General features: G+C 39.6%; 1 protein-coding gene across 1 annotated transcript in view; it reads right to left on the bottom strand.

Annotated features, from left to right (window-relative positions):
- Nucleotides 1-7,902, bottom strand: part of CACNA1D (calcium voltage-gated channel subunit alpha1 D) — a gene marked incomplete at its 5' end in the record, with an annotated part of 190,000 nt that extends 182,098 nt beyond the window's left edge. The window contains 3 exons of the mRNA XM_082768090.1: nt 3,133-3,238; nt 5,695-6,013; nt 7,860-7,902. Of these exons, the coding sequence (XP_082624216.1) occupies nt 3,133-3,238; nt 5,695-6,013; nt 7,860-7,902 (468 nt within the window). The remainder of the gene's footprint in view (nt 1-3,132; nt 3,239-5,694; nt 6,014-7,859) is intronic.
- Nucleotides 7,903-21,238: the final 13,336 nt, after the last annotated feature.

The following is a 21,238-nucleotide window of genomic DNA, read 5'->3' as shown; positions in this document are numbered from 1 at the left end:
ACTCCCGTTAGCCCCTTGTGTATGTGACTTCGCACTTGCCAATTTGCTGCAATATATGCAAGTCCCTCAAAATGGGAGCCTTGAATCTCTTCAAGTAGAACAGTCTCACCAGTGAAAACTCTTGGAGTCTAGACACAAGAGATGCAAACAACTCAAACTTCAGTGCTCTATTTTTCATAGACTCAGCATGGACGCCTTATTGTTCACACTTCAAAAAAAATAATAATAACCAAAGATGTCTCAATGTCTTGATCACAGGAGAAATCCCTACCTGTGCTGTGCCAGTCTGCCTGCATACTGCAGAGTAAAATATGGTGCTAATCTAACCCATGGGTTAGATTGCCTCCTACCCAAGTAAGTAGGAGGCAAAGCACAAGACAGTCTGAGAGAACAGAACATGGTACAGCAGGATGATACAAGAAAAAAATGAGGTAGGAGAGTGAGATAGAGCAAAGCATGCTGCAGAAGAGGCCAAGTGGAAGAGTAAAGACAGAAGGAAGACAGAGGGCAGAGACAAAAGATAATGAGAAACAGAAATAAGCAGGAAGTTGAAGACAAAAGACATGAAAATAAATAAAACAGATGAGGGGGAAAAAAAAAAAAAAAAAAGCAGAAAAGGCAGAAATAGAAGAAATATACAGGAAATTCATCCTGACAGAAACAGCTTCTTATCAAGTGCAGACAAGAGACACTGCCAAAAGAAGAGCTGAATCAAACATGAAAAGTTCAGATCACCTGAAACTTCAAGGCAGATCAAAAAAAACTACATCTAACTCCGAATGAAATAGTGGGCTTATGAGGATTCAGCCCAGAGTATACTGGCCCTATCCTCCTGCTGCAGCAAAAGAAAAACTTTCCCGGATCAATAATAGTTTCTCCAAACTACTTGCAGAAGAACTGTACCAACTTGTGAAAATGTCAATTGGTCAGTGCTTACTCACTTAAGTAGAATAAGGGACCAAGCTTAATAACTCTTGGAAGCTCATTAGTCTGTATAGTACTCTGTGCACAACAGACCATAATGACAGAACTGCTCCATTCAAGGAATAGAAGATCTCTTTCTCCTGCCTCTCCCAGAACACAGAAGAAACACATCAAAGTGTTTCTGACTGCTTTCTGGATACATTTTCCCACAGAACACAGAACTGTCACACCAGTAAGTGGCCAAGCACAGTCCATTCAGAATATAACTCCACATTTCTGATCCACACACATCAGGAAACATGCTCAAACTGGTTCCCAATTAAGCTTGAAGATTTCTAAGTTATCTTATACGATAGTGCTTCACATCATACTTGAATCCAAAGTACCGGCTTAACAAAGGAAGTTGGGCTACACTAGTTGAGAAAAATGTCAGCAAAATACCTGAGAAAGATACAAGGACACAGATCAATGGTTAGTGCATTTCATGATGTATAACCCTAGTCATAAGGAAAGACAACACTGCTTCTGCCAGAGTAATTTATTACATCAGGTAGACAGGATGTGTCAGTACATTCCCTTTTCTGGCTCAAGTCTGCCCCAGCACATGGCAGTACTTGAGCAAGCCTAGTGGAATTACTCAAAATTAACAAAAGGCAAATTTAAATGGCCAAATTCTAAACCATATGTACACTTAGAGGTCTTCAAGACCTCTTTTCCTAAAATAGATAGGGAACTCTTATTAAAAAATAAAATAACAATAAAAATAACAAAAAAATAAAAAGGTAATGTATTTTTGCTTAGACCAACCTGTTCACATTAGTTAAAATAACATCAGGGACAAAAACGTACATTGCTTTCTAAATGCTAACACATTGCAGAATTAGGTCAGATACCAGCCTAACAAAACTAATGCTAAAAACATTTATGTCAAAATGATTAGCCTCTAACACAAGTAATTATATTACCTTTTTCATGTAATGCTTTTTGAAAGTTGTTATTACCAAATCTCTTGTTGGATTGGCAGTTATTGAGATCTGTGCCCTCAATTTCTCACAGAGGGGAGAAAATGAAGAGAGATAAGACTGTTGGCTGGCTAGATACACAGCTGCATAAATAATTCTTTACATTGACCTGAATTATTCTGCCTTTCGCTAGCATATTTTTTTTGTCATCCATAGATGCTTAATCTTGATGAACAAAAATATATTAAACAGATCATATGAATCGAATGTGGTTGGTTCCCCCCTTCCCACCCCTCCACCCCCCCCGAAAGTAATTAATCTTACACACCACACAATGCACAAACATCTCTAAAAATAGAAAGCCTAGTATCAGCCTAAATTTTCCATCCAAAGTAGTCCAAAATTACCTACTTACTGATCTGGCATCCAATTTTTGTTCTGAAGACACCCTCCCAACCACCGCTCAAAAAAAGTAAGTCCCATAGACTTTGAAAACTCAAAGGTTTGCTGAGGTCTAATTACTATTTCAAAATATCTTTTAATGTAAACGATGGAACTACTCTAACGTAAATTCAAATCACCTTTAAGAGTGATAGCCTCCCAAAGTATTAATAAAATAGCAACTAAAAGGAAAATATTTTACATAATATTTTCAAGTACAACACAGGTATACTATTTTTAATGGAAGAAATACAGCTCTACAAAGTACAGCAATATCATCCTCTTTAAAAAACACTTAGAAGTAACTGCTTTTAAAATTCACATTGCTATTCTTACAAGTTCAAAATGTATTGCTGTAAAGTTTCCCACCATTCTCTTCTCATCTAATAATATATACAGCTAAATAACACCATTAAAAATTGAAAATAGATTAGATAAGCATACTAGGAAAGACAGTAAAACTTCAGAAGGACTAAAAAAGGCATGTCTAAAACAACAGAAATTTAAATCAAGGTTTTTAATACCATACCTCTATACACGCACAGTATAACATTAATTTACATTCTCTTCCAAATAATTTTACTGCTGAAAAATATCTGGTTTTAAACATATGACATAAGGGAACACATTAAAAATAAAAATAAAACAATTCCACATTCTGGATATATTTTATTCCAAAGTATCACTGCATACCAGTTTTTTGACTGAAATTGTTACACTTAATACGGTCTCAAACACTAGCAACTAATCTTGACCATCAAGATAAAAGAACATCATTATAAAATAAAAATACAAGAGTACTTACCAAATTATGATTAGTTGAATTAGAATCATCTTCTGGGAATGGGATGTAAACAGCTAAGGCCACACAATTGGCAAAAATAGACAGTAGTATAAATATGTCAAATGGTCTGGAAAATCCTGTTAAGGAATCCATGAATTCTAAGTGCCTACTAACTTTCAAGCCTAGCTCTTTTTTCAGTTCTAACACTCAAACAGGTCTTAGGTCTCAGGCAATCTTTTGACTGATAACTGTGACAAACACTCAATCACCTCCAACTATATCACTACACCAAATTATTTTCCATCACACTGATGTTTCAATGTGCTGCTCTTTTCTGCAAAGGGGAGAAGACTTACTGTTGCTGCCACAGAGCGCTTTTTATTAAGTTCTACAGATTAATTTAATTACATACTCTTAAATCAATATGCAGGTTAACATGCTAGATAAGGAATATTTATGGAGCTATTTTGTCTTCATATGCTAACATTAAGTCTCATTAACTAACAGAAATGTGTTTATCCAAAGGAAGAAAATCATTTGGTATCTAGTTCATAGTAAGATGAGAATGATTCCCAACAAATCACAACTGTTCTCCTGTAGAGAGCTGGAATGTTGTGTAATGCACACAGAAAACTCTGAGCCCCTTTCATGTCTTGGACAGCTGAACACCTGAACAGTTTTGCTTTGGCCAGAACCAATGAAAGTTTAGGCGAGTAGACTGGCTAAGAGAATGTCATTGCTGGCTTGGCAGCCATACATACTGGGAGGCTTTAGGCTTTCACATGGGATGGCAGGAACTACAGCTACACTTTTAACAACATGTCTAGATGAATACAGTTGAAATCTGGAGATATTTTTCCTCCAGGAAAAGAAAGGTATTTCTTAAAATTCAGCCTTATGAAGTTTATTCTCCAGCTTATCATCAATTTGCCTTTCACTGAATAATATTTAATTATCTTCTTCTAATTAAAAATATGGGGGTACTCAGATAAAACTACTTTTGGAAGTTTGTAAACAAAGTATTTGGGACTTGACTTTTTCCCCCCCCCATTTCAGTGCACAGCTTCCTCATATATGTCCATAAAATTTCCATAAAAGATTGAGCAAAGAGCACTGCATATAATTTTGTTTCCTCAAAAACAATTTTTTCAATTTAGAATAGACTTTTTACGATGAAAAAAACTATTAAGCTCATATGCCCTTTAAGATCTTGTAAATTTCGTTTGTTGACATCTCAGTTTGTAAACTCAAGGTCTGAGTTTACCTTCACAAAAGCCCATCAACATCAACAGTCATTACAAAATAAAGTTAGAATACACATCTCAACAAGCAGTGTTCTCCAGACTGAAATGGACAATATCAGTGCAAGACTGACAAGCTTGTTTTATGATACAGTGCTAGCAGGACAAATTCTGCCCCGAGTTATTCCACTCTAGACCCATAGTAATTTCATTTCACTCACCTTAGCCAAGGAGATGCCAATTTACTGAAATTAGTTGGACTTCTACCAGTGTAAATGAAAGTGGAATCTGTTTCATTATCTTTAATTAAGTTCAAAGAATTGGGAAAAAAAAAAAAGCCCTATAAATGAGAAATATTTCCTACTGAAAGCGGTTGGGTGTGCTGCTTAAAATAACAAAATGAATTTTACTTTGTTAGTCTACTCTCGTAAATAGCTCTCTCCTGCTACAGGGATATTGCCACAACTAACAGGCATGTGTTTTTATCCTTGTACTTCAACAAAGCTTCATTCTCTATTTCAAACTTTTTCTTGAGAATTAAAAAATATACCAAATCTACATGCTCTTTGTTCTTCCAAGGAAATCCACATTCTTCCAAATCAGAACCACTGACCTGAAGATAAAGCAATTCTTCCAAGCACTCAAATCATGAACACATGCCAGTATACCTGATCCTGAATCTACAGCTGGATGAGCTTCCAAATGTTTGGTGGCAGACATACATGTATGTTGTAAACGTTCAGTCATTCATATGTAATTACAGTGAATCTGTATTTTAGCTAAAAGCCTTCCTTGCATTTAGCAATTGGAAAACATCATTTTGAAATAACTTCTACATTCATTCTACATCTACATACATTGGCCCTAACACCTCATCACTATATAGAAGATACAGGTTTGACATCTTAGGTCAAAGGTCATCTCCCAATTAAAACCACTAGATGTATTCCTGTCTATTCAGCCTTATTTGGAAGAGCAATGAATTCAATATTGAGATTTGATGGAACATAACATAAGCTTGCAAATGCCAAAAGTTAAGTTCAGAATGTGTTCCCCTCTCCCCCTAAGAAAAAACGAACCACTATGAACTCTTCCCTGTCTTTGAAGTACTTACTTTAATGAAACAATACTCTACATCATTATGACACGGATTAAGAGGCTATCATTAACAGCAATTTACACAAAATTAACTACCATTAACGTTAATGAGTGTTACCCGCACAGAGTTAAGTGAACTAACTGTCACTAGCTGTGACACTATCAGACATGGCAATACAATTCCTCTGATCTATCTGGAAAACTCAAGGAACAGATGGTAAAATGAAACTGCATCAAAGGATACTTCCATTCTACTAGACTAATGCAGGCTCTTCGTATTGGATTGTTGAGGGATAAACAGAAAAGGGCACGGGGTGGCCGACTATTAGACGTATTACCCTGTTTTTTGCTCTTGGCATATTGCTGACGTTTTCTTTGGGACAGAGATCCTACAGGCTGGGTTGTGGTGGTACTCATATTTTGGGCAGCCTTTGCTTGTCTAGCAGCATCAATTGCAGCTTGCCAAGACAGAACAGTTTGCTTGGATGGTGCTGAACTGTTTGACTGAGTAGTTGGTCCGTCACCAGGGAGAGGAATTCTGGTGCTACTTGCATAGTTCGCCTCTGTGAGAGAAACGGAAAAAAAAAAAAGTACTTGTTTATAACTTTTTATGCTAGAATGTGTCACAGTGTTTTTGATTAAAAGATTATTTTAAGACCTCTTGCTGGTGTGATGCTTATATTATGTATACTATAGAGCATAAGTATATGCACATGTGTATGTATGTATGCGTACATACATACATGATTGAATATACAGGTATGAGTGTATATATGTGATTCAACAGTAGCCAAAAGGTCTCAGGAACCAGCATTTATTTCAAGTTTAACCTAAGTGTCAAGGTAAGTGCTACACCAACACTTGACATTTTAATTCTTCCTTTTTTTTTTCCTTCACAAACTGGATGGCAGCTCTTCTGTCAGCACGATAATGCAGTAAAACACACCTCCTCCTAATGACCGATTGGGCTGTGGTGCCTCAGCATTTACTATTTCCTCACCTCATCCTGATCGAAGGAGTAGTCATTTAAAATCCTTGCACATTTTTCAATCGAGAACAACCAAGTGTACACCTCTTCCCCCAAAACATAAAACCCCAGAAGTCCTGTAAGCAAGTTAAATTTCGCACTGTTCTGTATTCTCAAAGAAAAATGCCTCCCACACAGGAAAACATAATATTGTCTGGTGGTAAATAGGTTCATAAAGCTCTGCTATCTTGCACGCCAGAAATTACACCCGTCAAACTACTGTAAAGGAATTTTATTTTATTTCTGCTTTTTCACAAGGTGTCACAAAATAAATCGCACCTTCCAAATAATACTTTAAGGCCTTTTTTTATCCCGGATGACAGCAAAGCAGGCAAAACAACACCTCCTCGCACAGCTCTTTCCTCGCAAGCTCCCTGACTAGAGCAGCAGAGCCTCCTCCTACATGCACCTGTAGGAAGGAGACGCTCCTAAGTCAAACCCAAAACTTGAAGATGCCTGGGTGGGGAAAAAATGGAAGAACGGCACAGCATCCGCGCAGGGAACCGGGGCTGACGGGCGGAACGGCAGCGACACGCATCCAGCTACCCGGGCAGGAGGGGAAAACACCTCCCCAGCGACCGCCGCTCGCCGAGCAGCGGAGCCTCGGGGCTCGCCAGCCCAGCCCTCCGGTCACCTCCCGCCGCCTCCCCGGCGGGGGCAGCGCAGACCGGGGCTGCCTCAGCCCCTCACACGCCGCCGGTCCCAGGCTCGGCCTCGGCCTCGGCCTCGGCCGCTGCCTGCGCGAGGGGCGGCCGCGGGGGGCGCGCTAAGATGGCTCCCGGCCGGAGCTCAGCCGGCGGCAGCGGGGCAGAGCTGCCCGCCCGCACCTGGGGCTGCCCGAAGGCAGCGCGGCTCCTCGGGGGCGGCGGTGTCCATCGCGGCGTTTTTCACTGGAGTCCTTTTCTTTTCTTTTTTTTTTTTTTTTTTAAAAAAAAAAAAAAAAAAAAAAAAAAAAAGCAACGGCACAGACATCTCCCCCCGCCTGCCTCCCGGGATGCTACGAAACGTGGCTCGGCGCAAACAACTCCCCGATCCGCGCAGCCATCCCTCGGGTTCTTTCGTGTCCCGCTGCATCCTTGCCACCTCCACATTACTACCCCGGGGTAGTAAATTAAACCTTACACCCAGCTGCGGGGGATGTGCCGGAGCCCCCAACAGCCGCATCCCCCCCAGCCCCGACGGCACCCCGATCCCTCCCGTCTTCGCCCCCTGCCCCCTCCCCCCCGTCTCCCGGTCCTCTCCCCACCCCAAACCTGCCCCATCCTCACCCCTCCTCTCCCTCCCTAATCCCCGTCTCCCAAATCCCTCACAAATCCTCCCCCGCTGCCCCCCCTCCCCTCAGCCCCGGGCATTCTGCTGCCGCTGCCCTTGCTGGCTCTTACCTTCTGGGTGCTGCTCCGGCGGCTGCTGCTGGTGGTGGTGCATTATTCTCACTTTCTCCAGCGTATGAGAGGAAAAAGAAAGAAAAAAAAAAAAAAAAAAAAAAAAAAAAAAGGGCCGAGACGCCCCCCACCCACCCCGAGCCAGGTGTGCGCTGCCCCTGCGGTCCCGCTACCCGACCCCCATGGTAGTGACTAGCGACGCGCGAGGGGCTTTTCCTCCTCCTGCTGCTGCTGCCGCCGCTGCTTTGCCGCTGCCAAATCCCTCCGAGTTTGGGCCAACATGACACTCACATCCGGGTGACACGGGATCTCTCCATCCCTAGCAACCCCGCTGCTGCCGCCGCCAGCTCCTCAGTCCCCCTCCTGCCGCTGCCGCCCGCTCCCCGGTCCCCCTCCTCCCGGTGCCGCTCCTCCTCAGCGCCCTCCCGCCGCCGCCACGCCGTTAACTCCCTCGCTGCTGCCGCTGCCGCCACCTGCTGCTCCCTGGGCCGGGCCGGGCCGGGCGGGGGCGCGGAGCTGCTCCTTAATCTCCCGGAGCTCCGGCAGGGCGAACGGAGCCGCCGCCGCCGCCTCGAGCCGGCCGCGATCCCGCCTCGCCTGCTCCCCGCCCCTCAGCCCTACCTCAGGTGCCGCGGCCCCTCAGGAGCCCCGGCGCCATCTCGGCCCCCGGCCGGGCGGCAGGTGCCGGGGGAGCCTCCCGGGACGGCCCAGCACAGCGGTGTCGCCCCCTCCGTGTCCCCGCACCGCCCCTCAGCTCCGCTCGGGCTGGTCAACCTGTTGAAGCGTCTCCCAGCCGACCCCGACCTTTTCAGATCGTTACCTGGATACTTCCAACAAATCTTTTTGAAAATATTTCGTTTTCGGCGTCAGCTTTCACTACAAAAAGCCGAAGCCTGTGATTTCGTTTTTGTTTTATTGGTCTCGAAGCGCAGAAGCCCTGCGTGCCGGTGCGCAGGACTGGAGCAGCCGGAGGTGTGGTAGGAAGGAGAGAAGTCGTGCCAACGGCGGCAGCTGCCCTCAGTTACTGAAGGAAGGGACTGCAGCCACTGGGAAAAGTAATTAACGAAACAACTAAGAACTATACACACTCAAAACTAAATTAATACTGGAAAGCTAAACTTGTACTTCTCTGCAATAAATTCTTTCTGATTTGTCAAGTGTATTTCAATTTATTTTTTTTTTTCCAAGCCATCATCACAGTGGCTTTGAACCTTTGGCAAATGGGTTTTCTGTTAAGAAAACATTTCAGCAAAACGAGCACTAGCCCTTTTTCTTCTACTGCTTTATCTATGTCCCTATCCTCTCTTCTAGATATCCTTCATCCACAATTAGTTTCATCTAATTAATAAGAAACAACAACTACACACCAGCATTAGAAGAAGAGCAATAAAACCTTGGCATTGCAGGCATCCTCCAGTTTTATAAGAAGTTCTGCTTGGTGGAGTCTATCCCACTTGGTGTTATCTTTGTGAGTTAAAATTAAAAAAAAAAAAAAATACTAAAATTTATTCAGGAGTACCCACAGACAAGTCCTCCAACAAGAAGAAATCTTCCACCTCCCTGCCACTTCTCAGCCTCTGTCCGAGGACTTCCCTTTTTCTGACCTTCTGATCTGACTCATCGGCCAACCTGCTGCTCAGAAGGTTGGTTTAGCCAGGAAGGTACCACTGCCAGTTGAGAGGCTCCTATCATTAGAGCACGTGTTTCCTGATGAAAACTTAGCAGTCTGTGTACCTGGGTTACTGCCTTAACGATCCATAAAAGTCAGGGCAATGTTTGGTCTTGACAGTCAGGTATTTAGGTGGCAAAGATGCTTGGTGAATCTTCAAAAGTACCTAACTGAAGGCTGAAGCACTGGAAGCAGGCACCTAAATCACTTACAGGAAGTGAGGTGCCCAACCTGCTTAGTTGCTTAGTACTTTTATAAGTATAGATTCAGGTATCTCACTCTTTTTTTTTTTTTTTTTTTTGAATAAGGCTTATGAAGCTCAGCACTGAGATGCTATTAACAAATTCATAACTAATAAGTCCTGGATCTAACATAAGCAAAAAACATCCTAAAGAAAAAGGCTGTTTCCCTTGCAGAAGTCCATGAAACTCCTGGATTTTGGCCTTGCCAGTGCTGCTTTTCTAATCCCCAGTCCTTGTGATGGTGCATAGCACTATGTAGTGGAAGCTGCCAAATACTCCCCAAAAATAAACTTTGTGAGCCTTCCAGTGAAATGAAGAAACACTGTTTCCTAGTTGGTCCAAAACCATATGCATGTATTTCTGCTTATTTCAAAGCTATCTGGCTTTTTTTTTTTTTTTTTCAAATCAAATTATCAACTATATTTCCAAAATCAAAATTACAGTTTAAAAAAAGAAATGCAAGTCCTTTCAGAGAGTTTCAAGAAAGTATTCAAGAATACTGATACTGTTTAGTCACAAAAGTGCTAATTACTGAAGCCATTAATTATCTAAACAGCTCTTTGCCCTCTTCTACAAACTAGTGTCTAATTACTTCACTAACATTGCTTCACTTTTATGTCACTTAGATATTAGTTACTCATTCCTGAATGAAACTGCTGGCTTTATGTTCATGCTTTAGAATGTGTACCAGCTACCATAATAAGTGATGAGATTTTGAATGAAAACAACCCATATTCAGAGAAAAAATAAGGATGAATGTCCTCATCTGTCATACGCTCAGCGCTATGCCATTGTCAGTGTATTTTCTTTATATGTTAAGGAACAGGATGGGAAATTAATATGGTCACTATTACCATTTATTTGTTGCAGAGTTGCCACTCACTTATTATCATTTTCCTCTTGGTAACATTCATTGCTTTTCAGGGACTTGTTCTCTGTAACAGAAACAGGTAACCAAAGAAGCATCCTCTTAAGCACATCTTAGAAGCACAATGAAGCCCATAAAGAATTCAAGAGCGATGTGTTCAAGGCTAAACCCACTTAAGCAAAACCTCGGCCACCTATGAACTTGTGGAGCAGTGTGCCTCAAAACTGCACAGCCGTTCATTGCATGAAGAAGGAACAGGTCCTATTGTAATACAGCTGCAAGTGTGGGAGGCAGTCATGTAACAAATACATAATTTTATAAAATGTGAAGCAACAGAACTAGCCTAGTCCATTAACAAGCAGGCAATTCTCACTCGTGTGTTAATCCATTACCCTATTAGTTCAGTTGAAGTTATTAGTATACAAACATACACTAACCTATCACTACCCTTACACACAGAAAGAATATTTTAATGAAATATGGCCATGCTGAGAGCAAGGACTTGCAGAATTCATTCTCTTCCACCTTATGTGTTTCTGTCTAACTTTGCATACACTTTCATATGCATTCACTTTTTCTTTTTGCCTGAAGACATCTATTTTCATTCTTCTCGCCTGAAGGATGATAGAGCTAGTTTGAGTTTGAAGATGTTTTTCACATTTTTATCTAAAAATGATCATAATGAAACTTAAGGATGTCCTTATATTGCCTGTCAGATCAGTGAATATCATCTTTCTGATGTCAGTACAAGTAACAAGTAAGAGCTAAAGCACTTAAAATAGCACTTTGTTATTATGAGTGTAGTTTATGTGGAAAACTATAGAAAGCACATGCTTCTAAAAGCCTACTAACTGAGATCTCAAAAATAGACAAAAATGTGCATGTAAGGATTTTAAAATATAAGAATCCACTACAGAATAAAGATGATGAGAAGGAGTAACTATCCATTTTATTGACCTTATCCATACTCTAGATTTAATGTCTAAAATATCTTCCATGAGGAAACAGCACCAAATTTTGATTTTCCCTCTACAAAATAGCCTTTTACATCTTCACATAATTGTTTTTTATTAATGTGGATGAGGAGAATATCCTAATATGAAGTATAATTCTGATTTTCTATTCTCCTATTTAGAGTGTAACAAAAAATAATTCAAGATATAAAAAGCCTACCACACTGAAGCCTTACCATTTCCACATAAGCTCACCAAAAAATACAAATTTTTGAAAGAAAAATGTAAATGAAGAGTGTTACACTAATTCTGTCTAGCAGGAGATCTAGCTGTATGTATTGTGAAAAAAAAATATCACTGTGAAAATTTGTAAACAAATAGGGATGGAGGGAGGGAGGACAGGAAAAAGGAAAGGCAGGGAGTTGCGCTGCCAATGCTCTTTTAATTTGTTTGGCTGAACAACAGCCTCAAGTATGTCTCATTGCCTGTGAATTAAAGAAGTGGCTGGTGGTCTCTATTAATGCTTATCAACTCAACAAAATTAATTTTTCCCATCCTCTCACAAGACATCATGTAATGATACCCAGATACTAAGGGACAACTGCAAACTTGATTTTGAATGAAACAATCCATGAATATGTCTCTGAAACTATATTTTTACTTTTTGCTATATGCAAGTAAAAAGTGTAGCGTGCTCTAAACATATTCAGGATCTGTTAAATTTAAAATCCAGTTGGACTTTTTCAAAACAAATTACTAAGAATGTAATGAAATGTGTTTTTCTGACTAATTAGATTCTTTGGCTTTCTGTGGCTTCAATTATGATGCAATTACTCAACACAGTTTATGTTCGTCCATCATTTCTTTCTCTTAGCTCTAGCTCTTCTTCTTCACTATTTTTAGGGCTTACCATATCTCCACACTAACTTGCTTTGAGTATTTGACCAGAAATAAAGCCTTTTTGAAGTTACCGCATATTCTGTTATTCCTTATCTGGAAGCTTAATTTCCTAATAGTCTTCTCTCTCTGCCCTTCTTATCTACTGCTATGGACTCTCTTCACATTTTTCTCCAGTGATTCCCCATTACTACTAAATATTTTCCACCCTGCGTGTTTTCCACCTTCCAGAATGCTTACATTCCTATGCCAGTCCTGGACATCTGAGGCCCAGGTGAATTTGCTTTGGTGGGCATTAGACCAGGTTCCTAGCCAGAAATTATTTCTAACTGTATCGCTGTGTTAGCAAGGTGAACTGAAGTGGTGACAGCAGGACTACATCACCTTAAATTTGAGTACCCATATTTAGGGTAGAAAATATTTAAACTGTTGACTGCATGAACACATTTCAAACTGTCATTTAAGTAGATTCAGAATTTTCTCAGAAGAGTTTCACTTCTATTTTTAGTGCTCAGTAGAATGATGATTTCACAGATGGGCAACATAGCCAGCTACCAAAAAAATTCCACTACACATAATTGTGCTCGAAAATGTCACAGCAAAATGGACGGATGACTCACAGTATCAGCACATGTGCCTCATGCAAACAAATAACTTTTATAAATACAAGCCACACTCCAGCTTCTGCAGGATATTCTGGCGGTGGCTTCTGATGGAGCTTGAAAACCCCACTCTGGAGGCTGGAAGACTGCTAAAAACCGCACGGGCTTTAGACAGAAGCAAGCGCATCTGAGTGGGGGTTCTCCCACGGTGGCTGCGGGAGACAAGAGCCAGGCAGCAGCAGACCTCAGCAGACCTCAGGAGCAGACCTCAGGAGCTGGGGAGGGAGAGGAGGAGGCCTGACAGCCTCCGGTGGGAATCCTGGCCTCGGAAGCCTCTCCCATGGCACCCAACAGGAGGCACCAAGGCACTGCCCCAGTGCGCTCCACGCTGAGCCCAGCCCAAACAAAGACTTTCGGACACAATTCCTTGCCCGTCATACAAAGTCCTTTTGCTTTCTCCTAGGAAAGCACAAAGACGACCTTTCAAATGTGAACTTACTTTGCACTTTTAAAACAACTTTTTCTGCTCTGGGATCTGAGAGTATTTTTGCCAGGACAAGTAAAATTCATTAGCTCTGTATTAAATATTAAGAAACTGACACTTATAGAGGTCAGGGAAGAAGTGAAAATTCATGTTCCTTAACACACAGCAGAGTACAGAGTGAAATCATATTCTCAGATCTACCAGTCCCTGCTCCACATACTAAACACAACACATTACCTGTGTGTGTTTTTTTTTGTTTGTATGTTTGTTTCAAAAAAAAAAAAAAAATGTTCTTTTCTCACCAGATACAGGAAAAATGAACTTGCCAAACTTCTCTGCAGAATTTTTCCCAAACAGATTTTTTTTAATGACTTTCAAAGACATTCCTTGTAAAAAGCATCTCTTGAAGAAGGCAACAGCTGCATGGTTGAGTACACCAAGGTCAAGAAATGTCCTACTTTATTCTGTGGCTGCATCATGACACAGTTTCACATGAGCTGTTCTTCCTTTTACAGGAATACACACCACATACTGTGTGAGACACCTTGCACTTAAAGCATGAAACTGACAGTAAATATTTATCTTTCATCAGATTAATTAATTTATGTATTCAGCAATGGATAAAACACTACATGCATTCCAAACTTATTTTGCTGGAAGACAAAATTCTACTGTAGCAAAGACTTGCCCATGTGTATTTGCCCATACACATTTCACAATAAGTAAGGTTAGCAGTAACCACAAGCAGAATTTTTTTAGTATGCAGGAGCTAACAACACCTGTAAACAGAAAGATTTCTGTCTGTGCTAATTGATACCTGCTGGAGGAAATGTAGCCCTGTCTCTTTGTTGATGTTGGCACCCCACACTGAAAGAGGAACCACAGATCAGAAAATCAGAGCTCTAGAAAAAGAGGGAGGAATCACAGTAATTGCATTAGAAAGGGAATAAAATAAAATAAAATAAAATAAAATAAAATAAAATAAAATAAAATAAAATAAAATAAAATAAAATAAAATAAAATAAAATAATAAAATAAAATAAAATGCCACTGAAGAAAAAGCAAGATTTTCAGATTTGGAGCAAGATTTTAAGGTCTTTTTTTTTTTTTTTATAATTTGACACTCTTACAAGCAGATCCACTGAGATGCATTACTCACTGAAGTAAAGGATTGCCATTATTAAATGCTTTAGGAAGTGTGGTATAATCTCAGCAGTAGATGATATGACAATCCCTTTTAAAGTGGCTCGCTAGGTAGAATTCATGTAAAGATCCAGTATCTGGCTTTAACATGAACATCTCATATATATATATTCAGTCTCTGTTTTTATGGATACCTAAATACATCTACTAGTTGCATTCCTTGTCTCTTTGAATGCTGAAGGATACCCTGCCAAAAATCTTTCTCCTTCCTACCTTTATGATTACATCTAACAAAATGCAGAACCACGTTAGGTCAAAACTCTGACAGCCATGCTTTCACTGGAGTTCAAGGAGTTTGAATGGACGAAAGTATAACTATGGAAATAAAGTAAATATCCTTCCATATCATAAGACTTCAGTGCATAGCTCTTGACAACACAAAGACCAGCTCAATATATTAGGGAAGCAAATCCCTATAGAAAAGCACCGAGGGATCACGCCAGTAGTAGACAAGGCAATAGAGGAACTTTCAATCTGTAATAGAGTAGCTGTAAATAAAACTGCTTTAGGACACAGTGGACTCTCTCTTTGTGTTTTTCAGTTAGCAGGTGCAATTATCAAAAGATGTTTGTAGAGTAAGGTTTGTCATCTAGAGGGTTTGGGGTTTGTTTTGCTTTCATCAGATACAGACAGTGCTGCCCAAGCACATCAAATGAGGATGTGCTATGATGTGTTTAAATTAATGGAAATGTTCCAGATTTGCATCAGATTAGTATTTCTAAAAAACTAGCAAATTCTGTTACACTGTTGCTTCCTTTTGCATGCCCTTGAAACCAACCGAAAATCAGTAAATGTAGCCAAACTTCAATACTCTATAATATTGAAATAAAATAATCACTGGCCTCACACAATTGGCATGTTGACACAGTTTGCTTACAGCTTTGAACATATGTGTAAAGCTCCTGTTAACGACCACGGAGCTGGCATCTCAATGTCTGGTGCCAGCTCCAGATGAAGGGGGTATCTCCCATAATGGAAATAGCCTGAGATAGCTGACAGACCTGTCAACATAGTCTGCAATTTCAAACATAATAAAGCTCTATTATTCATGCAAAATAAAACTTAGGCTCAGGTGGATTATGGCTTGGGGCTTTTCCAGTTTGCTATTGTAAAGTAATTCTCCAAGCATTTCTTTATGCAGCAAGCTGGTAATGAAAACATTGGACACTAATATCTTCAGTCATTTAATATTCATGCTTCTTTTTTTTTTTTTTTTTTTTTTTTTTTTCTTTCCTTCCCCCCCAGGGCCTTTATTTCCTGTCAAATAAAAAGACTATTTCTGAAAATGACTCTCACTAAACTCAGCAAGATTTTTATCCATTTCTGCATCTGAAAGGTTTGCATCATCAAATAAGAAACTAGAGATTATGGCTATGAAAATATGTGAGTAAAAGCAAAAGGACAAATGCAGAAGCCATAAAAATTACTAAGGCATAATCTGTGTTTGCCATTCCATATAAATACACAGTTAAAAAAATACAAACAGCAACACAGAGTACAATCTCAACATTTATTTTCAGCCTCTAGCTGATTTAGTATGTTTTTTTGGCTTTGTTCTGTGGAAAGGCCAGTGATTGAGCTTATTTATGGGCACATTTTAATTCTCTAAAGATACAGATTGCTTCCTCTTGTCTCATACTGAATTTAGCAAATTGTAAACAAACCAAATGGTGAATTTCACTTAGAAGTTCAATTTAGATTAAGTTGATTTAGGTTTAAAGGCTCTGCTTAACCATATCACATTTTGACCTACTTTGTATACCATACAATGGGTAAAACAACACTTGAGGGAGAAATGATGTGCCTCCTGAGGTGTAATAAAGGTACCTAGCAATATGAAACACATTTCAGTGCCCCACACATACAAAATCATATTCTAGTGTCACAAAAAGCTGGCATGGTACAGCCGCACCTGGTGTGTTACACAGGCTCTTGGAAATTTTGATAACAAATTCAAGTTTTAAACAAAGTGAAAAGAGCCCAAACGCTATTATTAAAAAATCCTAGCAAAGACTGTCTCAGCCATCACTATTTTTGAAGTTTTGATGTCTCAGAGGAACCTCAGAACTGCCTTAGCCCTCAGTACATGGTGTTCTCAATGGAAGTAAAAATGATTGTGACCTTTGCCAAGGAGATCCCAGGCTAAAGATACAGTTCCTTAGCATCTTGCAGTCAGGCATATATTAGAAGAGTCTGCAAGGCAAATTAATGTATGTCAGTTATTAGACTAGTCACTAGCTGTAGTCCTGGGCTGCCAGAATGTAAAGACATCTGCACAGTACCTCTTTCCATCAGTGCCATCTCTCCACAGAGCAGCCTTAATTTGGAGAACAAGCTGTAGCTGAATGTTTTCTTTCAGTGGAAAGGAGAAAGAGCTCAAATATTTCAGGAAGTGTTGACAAAAAAAAAAAAAAAAAAAACTGCATATTTTTTATGAATTTTTATGTCTGACACAAGGAAAGGAGGCGGCTAATGCTGACTTTCATGCTGGCCAGCCATAGACTTCATCTGGAAATGCACTGCAGGCAAATACCGAGGCACACATATGCCCACACATGAACACTCACCCTCGTTAGGAAGCAGCTTATTATAATGAGGCATAAAATGTTCCTCATTGACGGAGGTGAGGCATGGTGCTGAGGTGCCTCAAAGGTACTGCTTCAGAGCTATAGAGAAAGCAAATGTAATAGAGACTTTTTAAATCATTAGTTGTGAACCTATATTTTAGCATAATAAGCTGTTAAACCACTTAGAAAACATTAGGAATCAAGCTATTTAAAAATAGACAAGAATACTTCTTCAGTAGGCTGGATTTTTGTCAAATATTCTACAATGTAAACCCATGTGAAATATTCTTTTTCTCCATCTTTCAATTCTAATTCTGGTTTTAGATATATCATTTCAACGCCATAACTTCATTGGAAACACTACTTAAATTATGAAGGCTCGGAGATGGAGTATGTGTACAGTAGATGGATTTGATCTGGTTTGTGATACACAGGTGGCCACTCTAAGATCAGATGCCACGTATGCACATGTATGCCATTAGCTGATACACCCTGCAGATAACCGGTAGGCAATTTCACTCTATAAGGACTTTTTCTGACTTCCCCGAAATTCAGCACAGCACTGTCCAGCCGCTATCATACAAACACAGTAATTTAATATCTTCCTTTTTTTTTTTATTTTGTTTTGATTCATTTTTTGTTTTGTTTTGTTTTGTTTTTTCTTTGTTTTGTTTTGTTTTGCTTTGCTTTGTTTTTCCCTCTGCCTAAGCATCCTGCTTACAGACAAATTTACTTTCTGGAAAGCAAAATCTGTGTCTATTCAGTCCGTGCCTGTTGCATCACCAAGCACCACCTTCTCTGCTGTCCAAATGAGCCAGCAATGCAGCAGTGGCCTGGGGGCAAAGGCTGACTCAGAACCACTGAAGCTAAACATCAATGTTTCCCCTAAATAGGCAGACACTTCAATATCATTGACTTCCATGAGATATGGTATTTCTTTCAATCCAGTCACATCCAGTGCTAAATAATGAACAAAATAGGAGTTGGGACAAGGGAGGAGGTCAAGAGAAAGTGAGAGCATGAAGAAAGATTGGCTCTTCTAGTTATAAAAGAAGAATAAGACTGATATGGATAACTAAGAATGTCAGAAGAGCACTTGAGGAAAAATAGAGGTTATATGACATATATAAGAACATGAAATCTGAAAAGGATTAAGGGAATTATGTAGTGAAACAGAAAGGCTGTACAAAAAACCGCAAACCCAACAACAGCACTGTTTAAGGCTGCCAGAATTGACAAAGCGAGAAGATTGCTCAGAGGGGGATGAAAAACAATGCAGGATCTCAAAATATTTAAGTGATGTGAAGATCAACAAAGAATTAGCTCCTAAGCTGTTAACAGAACCTGTGCATGAGAAGACTTAGCAAAACAGCACAACAAAGCTAGAAATGTTAATGTGAACTTCTATCCAATATCGATGCAGTAAAGAGAAGCAAAATGCTAGAAAAGAGAACACAACTTAGAGAGCAATACAATACGCACCAACTTTGCACAGTCTAGAATAACCAGGAACACAGAAGATGGGAGGCTAGATTATTTGTGGCAAATATACTTGAAAGAAATTTTCAAACAGTTGTGACCCCTTAATGGTGATTTTGCAGAAAGAGCTCAAGATGAACACAAAACCAAGCGAATGTTACTCCAGCCTGCAGAAACCAAAAATGAAAGAGCTAGGAAAGCAGAGTTGTCTCACTATGACCTGAGTGGTCATCGTGATCCTACCAACATAAAAGCATGAGGCCAGGAACCAGGTATGGCATTGGGAAGAACTACAATGCATTCCATGTCAATCCACAGTGGGACAACCTTTGCAAATGAAGCATGCTTGCAACTTCATTTTTCATTACTCCAAAGTGAAATCAATCTGATAACAGTCTTCACACACACACACACAATTTCTATCCTTGTTTTTTTCACAGAAACCAGTGGCTTACTGCTTAGTAGTATCCATATTCACAATGTCAGGGAAACCTTCAGGCTGATTCTGTTAAAACCTGATTGCAGATCTAAAAGAAGGGGCATTGCATGATCAGCTACAAGCCCTATTTCAGCACTGCAGAATAACCCTGAAGCTGAAAGACCATCATACCAGAGCACTTATATTCTACTACCTCTTTGTAAAAAAGGTCAGCAAGCCCATCCAGCATCAAATCACTGGCCTCCTATTTAGCAGCATGAAGGATGGAACTCACTGACCATCTTAGATTCTAAGGATATTACCAGACAAAATTAAAGAACTTAAACTTTTTTTTTTTGTAATTTAAATTTAGTTTCAACCTGTTGTATCAAGTAAGTCATCTGCTAACCACAGGAAAGAGAGACTACTCTGCTCTGGAGAGGTTATTGAAGAGTTATCTGAAGCCTAGTATGAACTGCCAAAGTAGGTCGCAAAATAAATTTTATCCAACTATTGTCTTCATCAGATTCCTAATAGTTCTGCCCAGATTTTGCACACTAATTTAGCTCACTACTGCGCAATTTGTATCTCTTACTGTAGATACTTACCATTCTGAATGCACATGCAAACAACCTTTATGTCATTGAATACTGTTTAGTTTAAATATTTGTAAATATGCTTTGTTTCTGCTTACTGACCTTTCCCTAATAGTGTATGCTATCCTGTGTTTTAGGCTGTACTGAAACTGCTATGGATGCTCTATTAAATGACATTACATTAAAGAGATTCATGCTGAAACTCTTTGGCCACCACCATCATTGCTGATGTCAGCGCAGCATTGAGAACAAGGCTAGTTAGCTAATTGCTTTACAGAGCAATCACAGGCAACACAGAGCCAAGTGTATTGCTGGAAGAAGCAGGCCAAATGCTGCTGAAGACATCTACTCCATCAGGCTGAAATTCACCCTTGCAATGACAGCCAGCTCCAAGGTTTCTGTACATGGTTATGAAACCAACGAGTAAAGTTTCAATAGGTTTGCATCCCACATAGCACAGCTCCATTTGCCTAAAATTATAATCTAAAATTATAAGTCTGATGATTTATGGCCACCCCATACAATAGGCTTCATCAATTTTATCAATATCAGGAAAGGTTATTCATTTAGGGTAACACAATGGAATTACTGAAACCAGTGGGAGCTCTGCTGTTAGTGTATCAGCAGAGTGTTCACTATAATGGTTCTATAGGGTTAGGGTTTAACTTTCTGCTGCAGAAACTATGCAGGCAATGTTATGAAGGTTAAGTGGAACAAAACTCTCTGATGTTAGATAGCAAGCCAGTGTCAGTGCAATAAAATCAGTGTATCAGCAGGCAGAAATCACGTCCATATGTTTAATACTCTCCTTTATATCAAAGAACTTGTTACATTAGACTTGTCACAATAGATTCAACACATTATAAAATATACATTGATCCCCTGGCTTGCAATAAAATCATTACTAAAAATAATTGTAAATAAAGTAAACTATGTCCAAAAAAAAAAGGATCTGAAAATGTGATATTTTAATATTAATTGATCTTTTATGGAAAAGAAGAAGGAAAAAGTTAAACAATTTTATCACAGAATAAAATTGTAAGAAAATATTTAATACCGTTTAAGTAACAATAATTTATAGTGCCACTAAAGTGGGCACTGAAGTAGAACGGACATATATAGAACCAAATTTGTAAAGATAAAACAACAAATCTTCAGGGAAGTGCTTTGTATTGAATAGGGTAATCGTTTTTAATGGAGAACTGCTTCCAAATCATGGTATTTTGGCAAAGTAGCAGCCAGGAGAAACATTACAACTTAGTTTTAATCATCATCTACTGTTTTGTAAAGGGTGTAAAGTATTAAAGTAGTAAATCTGGAAGTCTACAGAGAAACATGAAAATTAGCACAGTAATTTGATAATGATACAGATATTTTAAGCTCTACTAAAATTAACATTTT

Source organism: Aythya marila, assembly GCF_965140915.1.
Source record: "Aythya marila genome assembly, chromosome: 10".
NCBI classification, from domain to species: Eukaryota; Metazoa; Chordata; class Aves; order Anseriformes; family Anatidae; genus Aythya; species Aythya marila.
The sequence above is the reverse complement of the archived record's forward strand: the minus strand, read 5'-3'. Positions and strand labels throughout refer to the sequence as shown.